Raw genomic sequence first — 12,420 nt, 5'->3', positions numbered from 1 at the left:
TAACCAACCTCCATAATATATATAATTATAGACATTGTCGTAATGTCAAAGTACCTTGTTGGCCCGACGTCGGTAAACGTTTGAAATAGATATTGGGTACCACCGCTGGGCTGATGTTTCTCAGAGACTGAAAACATTATGAATGATTATAGACGTCGCAACATCACAGTACTGTTGGCCCGACGTCGGTAAACGTTTGAAATTTACAACTTCTAACCAATGTCGGCCCAACTGTTGTCACCAACCTCCACTAAGGTTTACTGACGTCGGGCCAACAAAGTACTGTGACGTTGGGACAACGTCTATAATCACATCCTAATGTTTACAACCTCTAACCAACGTCAGAGCAACGGTTGTAACCAACCTTCATTTCAAACGTTTACCGACGTCGGGCCAACAGCGTTCTGTGACGTTGAGACAACATCTGTAATCACATTTAATATTTACAACCTCTGGCCAACGTCGGCCCAACGGTGGTAACCAACGTCTATTTCAAACATTTACCGACGTCGGGCCAACAAAGTACTCCGACGTTGCGACGTCTGTTACCACATCCTAATATTTACAACTGCTAACCAACGTCGGGCCAACGGTTTTAACCAACCTCTATTTCATACGTTTACCGACGTCGGGCCAACAACATACAGTGACGTTGAGACAACGTCTGCAATCACATCTAATATTTACAACCTCTAGCCAACGTTGGGCCAACGGTAGTAATCAACCATCTTTTTAGTATTTTGTCGACGTTGGGCCAGTAACAAATCGTGACGTCTTACCAACGTCCGTAGTCAGACTGAATATTTACGACGGCTTACCAACGTTGGTAAGACATCGGAAAATCGACAAAAATATTCATACGTTGGGCAATGTGAAATTCCAAGGTTGGTTTGACGTTACCTCTCCGACCAAATTTTGCAACCAAACACCAACGTCGTACCAACGTCAGATATCCGACCCCGACGCTTACCGACGCTTTACCAACATTGGGCTAACGTCGCTTTGCTAGCTGGGATACTGCCAGTCTAGTGTAAACCACTCGCTATTAATTTCAATTCACAGTTATCAGGAAAACAATATTTTTCTACTCGAATCCTAGCCCGGGCACAAAATGATGCGTAGTATTTTATACATTTCCGACATGAAAAGTGATTAGACAGGCCTTAGACCACCTCTAAGATTATTAATACGAGCACTAGTAGCTTAGATATCGGACCGCTGGTCAAGTGTAGACCACCTTGCTATGGATTTCATGGTGGGGTGGGTGGGGTTTACTATTTGTAGTTCCTACATTAAGCTTAAATTGAGGGAGATGTACTCTAAAATTATTAAAAATATCTCAATTGACATTTAACATCATATAGCATAGTATATATATCTGTCTCTTATACACATCTAGATGTGTATAAGAGACAGATATATATATATATTATATATATATATAACACGTACCAGCCTCTTTCCTACGAAATAAAGTCAACTGAGAATACGGTACATCTTATACTGAGGGGTGTATACGAAATAGGATTCAGATTGGACTTAAGCCATCATCTTCTTTTCATTGGTCGTTCAATTTCAATTTTCCCACCAAAAGATTTTCTCTCTATGCAGACTGATAAGTAACCACTCACTGTGCTGTGATTGGTTGAGACTAAACCCGTATAGTGTAGCACTGTAGCAGGCGGAACAATTTAGGCAAAGCCAATACTAGTCCTGGCCAGACCAATATTATCCAAGGAGGACTGATTTTGGCGGCTAAAATCTGTCCCCCGGACTAATGATGGCAGCCAAAATTGGTCCGGGCGACCGATTTTGGCCCGGACCAATCTTCATTCATTCATTCAAGGTTTATTCAAAAAAGTGTCGCAGTTAAAAACTGAATTACAACAAATGGTTACAATATAAAATTATTAAAATTTACAAATATATAAACATTAGGAATATAGGTCTAATTACAAATATTTGAAACATAGAAAAACAACGATTCATCAAGATCAATATATAAAAACGAATGAAAAATTAACGCAGGAAACCTAGAAACCTAATATGCAGTACTTATCATCATTATCAACATCATAAAAATTATCTTTATTATAGTTATTATTATTATTTATTTATTTATTATTTATTTATTATTTATTATTATTAAGAGCATTGACAAGGTAAGGAATGGGGCTATTTTTGTAACGCAAGGTGTCAAAAGGTGGGCAGGTAAGATCTTTATTGTTTCTTAGTTTATAATTATGCATCCGTTCTCTTAAAGGGGGAAGCCAATTACGGAATTCACTTTTGAGCAAAGATTTGGCGTGACAGTCCTACTACAGTACTGTAATAAGTTGTCCAGTGGTGTGCATGTACTGCACCTCAACTTTACAATGAATAAGTTCCTTCTGAAATTAATTATAAAAAAAAAATCCAGTTGCAGTAGTGTTTACCGTACCTGCATGAAATAAGCGACCATTTGAAAATAATATTTTATTTCATAATTCTCGGTACGAGAATACATGAGCCTGCCCGCTACGCTTGCATTCAATACGTTCGACGCGCTTACAGTGATCGTTACCGGGTTTTTCAAACTCCAATATTGTTCACAAAAATCTCTATCAAGTGGATTGTTTTGTTAATTTTCATTCATTGGTGAGTATAAATTGTTTCTGGAATCTGATTTGATTAATAATGGACGAATTTGCTGATTCCAACAGCGAATTGAAGGCTTTTCTGCTCCTCAATGTGGGCCGAGTATTGATGGATTAGCACTGGGCTACAGCCCACAGGCTACCGTGGAGAAGATACTGTCCTCGTCTGGGCTTTTGAGTAAGGCTACGCTGTGCTTAGATTTCTCTCATGACAGGCCAGTCAAGGTAAATCACAAGGCAAAGCCAAGTGATCAAAAATTAATCAAATCATCTAAGACAAAAGAAAAACGTAATCTCACCAGCAGTAAGGCAAAGCCGAATTGCGAGAACACCACGATGAGTAAGGATAAGACGACAACAATCCCAACGCAAATTCCCGTATGGATAAACTTGAAGGGATGCTCTCTTTGTTGATGGATAGGTTCTCATCTGCTGACCCACCATTAATGCAAGTACCTACTCAGCCTCATTTGATCTCAGTGCCACCACCATTGCCAAAATTGACCCCGGGGATTGGTAGTTTTAGCGATGACGCTTTTAAAGGGGACATTTCCCCAAACAGTGAAATTCTATATGACACTGATGATGACAAGACTACTGGTGCTAGCGTGAGCAAAACCACTTCAAGCTCTTCCGTACCCGCTAGTATCAGTAAGGGAGAAGACAATAAGCCAATTCCCATGATCGCTGCCAAATTTGCTACACCGAGCACCATTGGTAGCCCCTTGCACAATGAAATTGCCAAATCAATGAGTTATATAATGGGCAACAAACTGGAGGAGAAACCTCTAGAGCAGGCGGCTGAAAAATATCGTAACACCTGCAAATTGAGTTGCTAGACACGCCTAAATTAAATCCACATATTTGGGAGAATTTGCATTCAGCAACAAGAAACAAAAATTTGAAATTCCAGTACATACAAAGATCCTTAACCAAAGGTTTATGTGCATTTGCATGGATTCTAGATCTGGCTACGATGACAGAGGAACAGTCTGATGCTTTGGCACTGCTGTAATGCCAAATATGGCCAGATCTGAACCCACTCTATCATCCTCTGAGCCGGCCTACTCACCCGTTAACAAACAATAGTTTGGTAATGATCTTTGGCGCCAGGTAAAAGAACTCCAGGAACAACGCAAAGCTACGGCTGGCGTGATGAGAAACCAGCCAAGACAAGACAAACAAGTACACTTGTACCATCCTTATCGCAGAGAGTCTGATTATACAAAGAGCACCATGAAACATGCTGGCTGGTACTCCAGCAAAGATCAGGGCAAATCACTGTTTGCCAACTCAGGTCAGACCTTCAAGAAAGGCAAGTTCAAACAACAGGCTGCTCACACGTTCACACCGATGGCAGCGAGCAAAGACAGAAGATCACAGCATCACAAAAAGTAAGCGTGGGCGTTAACCCACGTAACCAAGAGGTAAAATGCTTTGCAACCTCTCTTATGGTAGGACCTTTCTTCCCTAGCAAGCCTTTGCAACCTCTCTTATGGTAGGACCTCCGTCGGAGGTCGATTGAAGCTATTTTCCAGATACTGGTGTCAAATTACTTCTGACCCCTTCATACTTCAAGCCATTCATGGCTATAAACTGGAATTTGATCCAGATAAGTTTCCCCACAAAACAAGAACAACCCCTCCATACTAACAAGAGTAATGGCATACAGATGTCTATGATTCATAAAGATTTGGTCAGTCTAGAAAACAAAAAGTTGCTTTCATGTCAAAGGGGAATTTATTTCACACCAAAGAAAAATGGAGGGGTGAGATTAATTTTGGATTTGTCCAAATTAAATTAATATATAACATACCACCATTTTAAAGTGGATAACACTGCCACTGCTACATCTCTCCTTACTAAAGGAGACTTTATGGATTTGGTCGACCTCCGAGATGCCTACTACACAGTTCCCATTCATACAGATTTTAGAAAATATCTTCGATTCATTTGGCAGGGACAATTATGGCAATTCAAAGCCCTATCACTTGGACTTAGCTCTGTCCCCAGGCTATTTATGAAACTTCTCAAACCCGTGTTTGCCTCACTTAGACCAGGGAGGTGTAAACCTCCCTGCTTAGACAGTCTAAACACAAAGTTGTTGGATACTTACTACTGTAGATGATACCATAATTCTTGGGGATAGCAAAGAAACAACATACAACTCTGTGATGGCCACTACAGCCCTATTGAATAAACTGGGATTCATTATTCATCCCTCAAAGTCAGTTCTTGAGCCTACGCAAGAAATTTAATTTCTAGGATTCAGACTTAATACAATTACTATGGCAGTAACACTGCCTGATAACAAAGGTAAATATTTAAGAAAGGAAAACATTGGCTTGCTAGGGAAGAAAGGTCCTACCATAAGAGAGGTTGCAAAGGTAATTGGCAAAGTACCAACGTTTCCAGCCAGCTTGAAGTACAATAGAGGCCATTTTGATAGACCCATGGTTCTTTGAATAGAAGCAAAAAAAGTTTTAAAATGGTGGGTTACAAAAGCTATATCAGTTAAGTACCATGCATCATGGGAAAATAACAATGGAATTGTGCACTGATGTCAGTGGGGAAGGCTGGTTGCTACAGATCGTAAATCACAAACAGGGGACAGATGGAACAGTAACGAAGGTAGGTCTCAAAGCAATGAAATAAATTATCTAGAGACTCTTGCAGCAGGTCTGGGATTGAAAACATACTGCCAGGTGTGGCACCAGCTCAATGCTCAAATACCCAAATATGTTGCAAGGAACTTCCTGACCCCAGTGCCTGGGCTATAGATGCATTCACAATAGATTGGGGTACCCTCAATTTCTATGCGTTTCCACCTTTCAATCTCATTCCTCAGTGTCTACAAAAGATTAAAATAGATAATGCACAAGGGTTATAGTAGTACCCAATTGGCCGATGCAAGCCTGGTTTACCACCCTAGAAGAAATGATGCTCAAAGAGCCTATATGCTATTACCGTGGAGTATTAAACTTTTGACTCAGCCAGTGTCTGGCAGTCCTCACCCTCTCACTAATCTTGATCTTCTTTGTTGCAGACTTGGCATGCACATTGGATCTGCATGGGTTAACAAAGAGGACATGGGCATCATTGGGTTATCATGGAGAAATTCAACAAAGAAACAATATTTATATTTCCAAGTGGAAAGAGTTCTGTCAAGATCACAGTTTTCCATGGGTGCATACTAAAGTAAAGACATTCTAGAATTTTTTACAGACACAGATGTTGGTATAGTGGTGAACATAGCAGCATTACCAGAGGATAAAAGAATTTGTGATGTTCGTTGCACTGAACAATATGTGGTACTGTTTTTCCATTCTGTTTAGACTTCTTCAATTGAGTTCGATATTTCTGTTGCTATTGCTAGAATAATCACTAACATTTTCACAATCAGGATTGGATGAATATTGTTTGAATTTTTGTTTTTTCCCTTAAGTTTATTTATTTCATCCCACAGTCATTTGGGGTCATGTTTATAATATTTGTTTTTAACTGATGAAAAATAATCTGATTGGGATTTTCTCATTTTACTCGTGCATTTGTTTCTAAGTGAACGATATTTACTAGGTTTTTGGCTGCCATGTATCCGATGTTTTATGTGATCATGGTCATACATAAGTCTAAAGATGTCAGGTATTTCATTTTAAACTAATAGGGCCTGTACAATATAATTGACATTGTTCAATGGTTAATAGGATAAATAAAAAACACCAATTCAAAAAATATCAAATGTGCTCTTCTTTTGGTCATAAGAAGTAGAAATGCTTATTATGATGGTCAGTCCTATAGCTGGTTTCTTCTAAAAATTAAAAAAAACAACAGATTTAAGTGGAAATAGTATAACAAATCGCCGGGACCCCTGCTCCTAAACTAACTCATCGGTGGTACACATCTTAGTTGACATGGTTAGTAAATTTGCTTGCGTCAAGGGCCCCCAAGTGTACTCTTGAACCAGGGCCCCTCATAACCTAGATACGCCACTGTACAGTAAGTGCAAACTGATTTAAAAGCTTACAGTATACCTTCAAACTAGCATAATATAACCACATTTAAACTCCATCTAATTTAATGGAAACAATAAGATACTTAATTAGGCCATTTTTAAAAATAAAGTTGTCTGAATGTTAACTACAGAATTTACAGTACACTGTAGTTAATGTGTTAAGGTTGTATGAGCTGTTTTGAATAACAAAAATTTTTCGAATAAAAAAAATATTTCACTTGACATTTGGCATTAGTCATTTGTAAAACAAAATGATACTAAGGCTGTCAAGTGTTATATTGAACAATGGTGGATTCAAGGGGGAGCCCAGGTAGCACAGGCCCCCAGTCAGCACAGGCCCCAACCTTCTAATTTTTTTCAAAATTAAAAAAAAAAAAATGGAGAAAACTGACAAAATTGTACACAAGACCCTCCCTGGGTTCCCTTTATTTTGACTTCCTAGACCCGCCACATTTGGAGTATTATTTCCGGTCTACTGTAAAAGGGTAAAAGTGTAATTGTTCCATCGGGGAAAAGTAAGAGTTTCGTCAGGGAATACCCATATCAAGGATACCCCTCATGATAAATAATTCTGTGAGTGGAAGCAATCTCAACTTAGACTTTGTTCGCAAATCAGTGGCGGATTCAAGGGGGTGGAGCCTAAATTTGTCAAAATTTTTTTTAATGGAGATATGAAGAAAATTATATTCAAATTTGTCTGGGAGTGCAATTTCTGGCCATCTAGAGGTGCCATAATCACAAATTTTCTTACCTCAGCCAAGCATGCTGAGGTGGTATAGATCTTCCATCTGCAAAAGTACCCAGTGGTAGATTCTATGTCAGGAAGTTCAATTTCCGGTTAGAGGTACAGTACGTGCCATAATCACAAATTTCCTTTGGGCTCCCCTATATTTCAAACTCCTGCATCCACCACTGTACAGTTGCTTGATGCCTAAAATAACTAATAAAATTCACCAAACTTCATTAAGTAACTGTAGCTTCTTGGCGTGCCACCCCCCCCCCCCTGGTCCCAGCCTAGATGCTGGCTTCGCTTGCATACTGGACCTTATGAAATGGCCCCCCCTTCAAAAACATTCCTCCGCCGTTAAACATTCCTCCGCCGTTGTTGACGGGGGCTCTGGTCCCCCCACCCCGATGGCATTGTCATCATCACATTATTATAAACAAAATTTCATAAAAGCTTGCAAAAAGATAAAAACCAAACTGAACCATAAAAGATCACATATTTCTGTACCTTAAAAAGACCTGGCCTGGGATTTATGGATTTAAGATTTTCAGTGATCCCAGGAAAGAATTTGTATTGGCTACCAAAAAGAGGAGGGGGGGGGGCCATGACTCCACCCCCCTCCCCTTCACTGATACGTCCCTGAGCCTTATACTTATAAAATCCGCATACGCCTTAAAACTAAAAGAAAATGAATACGTTTAGAGTCCGTACTGGGCCCAAAAAATCCGCATTGAAAATATAACGTGTTGTATTCTTTTCATTACTTTTTTCGGTCTCATAGAATCTATGTATGAGGTACATAAAACAACTGCTCTAGATTCAGATATCAGTGAAATCTACAGCAATAAATTTCCCCATTCCCCTCATGAGCAGTTAATATTTGCATAACATTTCATTTAAAAATCCATAAAACTTCCAATTTAAAATGTGTTCAAATATTGTAAAATTATAACATTTATATATTCAAATTATTCTCCAGAGTTTCATAATGATTCTCAAACATGTTCCAATATATATTTTAAAAGATCTCAACATTTATCCCACCTGTAATTTCTGGTACTGCCTGTTTCTTTCCAGCAATTTTCCAGATACTTCATTCAAACGCTTTTCACTATTCTCAAGTTCTTTCCTAGTTGCTGAGATTGAAAAAAATGACAGCCTTTAAACCAAAGCGTATATTGTATGGCCTAAGCAATAAGGTTGGTCAGGATTGTTTTGAAGCTGTGTCCGGACATCAAACTTTTTTCTTGACAAAAAACACGCGACATGCCTAAATATGGACATGGTCATATCACATGACCATTGTAGTTATTATATAGCACAGATGTATGCAAAAAAAAGCACTGGAAAAACTGTCCCCTGAAAAAAGGCCCTAAATGACAGGTAGGTAAAAATAGCCCCAAATGATAAAATTTAGTAACAAAACAGATTTTTTCTTCAAATCTTATAACTTGTTCAATGCTGCAAAATAGCAAAAATTAAATCATTAAATCAGCATAAATCAATGTTTAGTAGTCCATGTGCTTTTGAGAAGTATCAAAGCACTTGAGGTGTGGACTACAGTAGCTCGTACAGTAACTTGCTTCTCCCCTAAGGATCTCTTCACCGGGTACCCGGTAAATCGGTACAAGCTACTCTCGTCTCTCCACAACTGTACGGACCAGTACAGGGTAACCCCCTTACTTTTTTGTAAGTGCATGACACAAGCCAAATTGTGAACACTGGGCCTACGGTTTATGTCTTTATTATGGCTGTAGGTTGCGGCGCTCCTGCCTTAACCGCTTGGCTCACTGATCTTTAATTAATTAAAGGCAGAGTTTAAGAGTTAGGAGAAAGATGACATGGGCAAGTTTAACATAATGACTACGGGCAGACAACGGTATTTTTGTAAAATAAAGTTTGATAGTCTGGACAGGGCTTAATACATTTAAACTTATCTAAGTTGATGTTATTTTACATGCCAATTGTTGGGTCAAATTTTATTGAAGTCGAACAATTTTTCAATGCCATTTTGGATTCGACTTACAGTAGGCAAGTTCAACTATACCTAAGTGTAAGATAAACTGTTGACCATTGTTCATCACTCAATCCACTTTGGTAAAATGTAACCACAGGGCTGAACCCCATGCTTCAGGGTATCACATGTATTAAAGAAAAATGGCTCCTTTGTAAAAAGCTAGTCCTAGAGTTTCGACACAACACAAAATTTTTGAATAATCATTGCCATACTTAACTATACTCTGCCCTCCCAGGATTTTTTAAAGAGTGGCAGAATTTCAGAAAAAGTTGTCCACAAAGTTTAAAGGGTGGTGCGCCAAATTTTAAACCATGGATACATTTTTGGTACTATTTACGGTGTTGGAAACGACGTAGCATGACCTGTGTCTCACTATTTAAAATTCACTTACTTGATACTTTTAATTTATTATTGCAAAAAAAATATGTACACTTAAATTATGAAGAAGCGGAAACAATTCATTCGGCTCTTAGGGGGAAACTCTTTTGTCTATGATTTCGCCTTAACGTCGCTTTAGTTTCCTATCTAGCTGCATAGGCAGGGAGATAATATAAAATCAAAGTCAAACAGGTAGGGAGAAGGAACAAAGCAAAGAAGAAAACAATACAACGGCAAAGTGATAGGCCCGCAACGCAGAAAAAGCCCCAAAGACACAATACAATAATGTCGTAAGAAAATAAACCTAAAGCAAAATAAAAAAGATGAAAATAAATGAAAGAATATTATAGTTAATATGAACCAAAAAAAAAAAAAAAAAAAAAAAAAAAAAAAAAAAAAAAAAAAAAAAAAAAAAAAAAAAAAATTAAATAAATATATATACAGGTGATGATGTGATCAAAATAAAATGGCATAGGCAAAACAATAGTAAACAATTAAATTGGCATATATAAATATATATATATAAGATAAAAAATACATAGGTCAATAAGTATATAATTAAAATGCCTATATATTATACTATAGTAATATTGGGTCATTCCGTGCCAACTCAACAAATGGGATGGCTGGGTACCGTCTCAGATTTTCTTGAAACTCGGATATAATGTACACCAACATGTCTGACGAACAAACCCAAAATTTGACTTGCCAATTCCAAGTCGTTTAGAAGTTACGGCCATTTGAAATTTTAGGGTCATACCCCTTTTTAGCTATCAATTATGACATATTTGTAAAGTTGCATTTTCAATTAGCCATATCTTCAAATAGAATAAAGATAATTAACTGAAAATTGATATCTAGACTAACTTTTGGCTGTAGAACAGGAATATAACATGACTTTTGGTATACCGGACCCCGTTACGAAAATATTGGTTCGTAAAGACCCTAACTTATTTGGTTGCATAATTTTTCTTCCATTTTTAGACCCCATTAAAATACCCAAATCAGTTATTAAATGGGTCTTATGCACCAAATTATTAATATGTAGTTGAAAAAGTTTCACCACAAAAAATTCCGGATTTTTAATTTATCATTTTAGGGGGCAATCGTAGGTCAAAAGGTCATTCGGGACAAAAAATGCACAGAAATGCCTCATTTTCATGGTGACCTTTGACCCTGTGGGCAAGTATGCTTGTTGTTAAAACTTGCACCATTAATTGATTCATATATGATGATCAGATGTTCCAAATATCAGCTTGGTGTCTTTATCCTTTCATGTTTAAAAAGTGATTTGAAAAGGGGTATATTTTTCAATTTGTGACCGTATCAGTGCGTAAATGTGATAAAATAAATTTTTAAATAACGATAATATTAAAAATAATCTGCATAGACCCTTGAAACTTATAATTCTACAACAACTTTATGTGCTTATTTCAGTTATGCAGTTCGTTAAGGGATATAGTGTTTAATTAGTAAGATATGTACCCCCAAAAATGGCCCAAGTGCAAGAATTGCGCAATAAAATTGTATTTACTGTTGATTTCAAATGAGCATAATATTATCCGTGTACTGTCTAAAGCCGTGAAACCTTTTATTCTAGGACAACTTTTTGTGTTGATTTCAGTTATGCAGTCTGTTAAAGGGATAAATTGTTTAATTAGTAAGATATTTTGCCCCAAAAATTGCCCAAGTGCAAGATTGTGCAATAAAATTGTGTTTACTATATTATTGATTTCAAATGAGCATGATATTATCCATGTACTGTCTAGACAGCCATGAAACCCTTCCATTCTAGGACAACTTTTTGTGCTGATTTCAGGTATGCAGTCTGTTAATGGGATGCAATGTTTAATTAGTAAGATATTTTGCCTTAAAAATGGCCCAAGTGCTAAAATTGCGCAATAACATTGTGCGACTATATATTTATATATTTCCAATAAGCATAACATTAACAGTGTACTGTTCAGAACCATGAAACCTATATTCTAGTACACATTTGTATGCTTATTTAATTCATGACGTCTGTTAAGGGACAGAGTGGTTAGATAGTATGATATTTTGCACAAAAAAATGGCTCAAGTGCAAGAATTGCATAGTAACATATATTTTAAATATGAGCACAATATTATCAGTGTACTACTGCCTATATAGCCATAAAACCTTTAACCTTTAATTCTAGAAAAACTTTTGTGCTTATTTCAGTCACGTAGTCTGGTAAGGAACACAGTCTTTAATTAGTAAGATATTGTACCGACCCCAGAATTGTGAAATAAGTGCTTTTCACCATTCTTGCAAAAGAGCCACTTTTGGGGGCCCAATGTCTTAATAATTAAACATTGTGTCCCTTACCACCAGAGTGCATGACTGAAATAAGCACAAAAGTTGTTTTTGAAGTAAAAGTTTCATGGCTCTAGACAGTACAATGTAAAATTTATGCTCATTTAAATTCAATGTCACACAATGTTATTGCTCGATTGTTGCACTTGGGCCATTTTTGGGGCAAACTATCTTTCTAACTATTAGTTAGTAAGATAAAAGACTGTATCCCTTAACAAACTGCATGAATTAAATAAGTGTACAAATATGTACTAGAATATAAGGTTACATGGTTCTGAACTGTACACTGTTAATGTTATACTCATTTTAAATA

General features: G+C 37.2%; 1 protein-coding gene across 2 annotated transcripts in view; it reads right to left on the bottom strand.

Annotated features, from left to right (window-relative positions):
* LOC117103428 (E3 ubiquitin-protein ligase CCNB1IP1-like) overlaps nucleotides 1-12,420 on the bottom strand; it is a 47,943-nt gene that overhangs the window by 8,973 nt on the left and 26,550 nt on the right. For both annotated transcript variants that reach the window (XM_033243967.1, XM_033243968.1), the window contains exon 5: nucleotides 8,420-8,511. In XM_033243967.1, coding sequence (XP_033099858.1) covers nucleotides 8,420-8,511 — 92 coding nt within the window. The remainder of the gene's footprint in view (nucleotides 1-8,419; nucleotides 8,512-12,420) is intronic.

The sequence above is a fragment of the Anneissia japonica genome, unplaced genomic scaffold, assembly GCF_011630105.1.
Source record: "Anneissia japonica isolate Jap-2015-1 unplaced genomic scaffold, ASM1163010v1 scaffold1272_len640109_cov177, whole genome shotgun sequence".
Taxonomy (NCBI): Eukaryota; Metazoa; Echinodermata; class Crinoidea; order Comatulida; family Comatulidae; genus Anneissia; species Anneissia japonica.
Note: the sequence above shows the minus strand (reverse complement) of the source record. Positions and strands in the feature narration are given on the sequence as shown.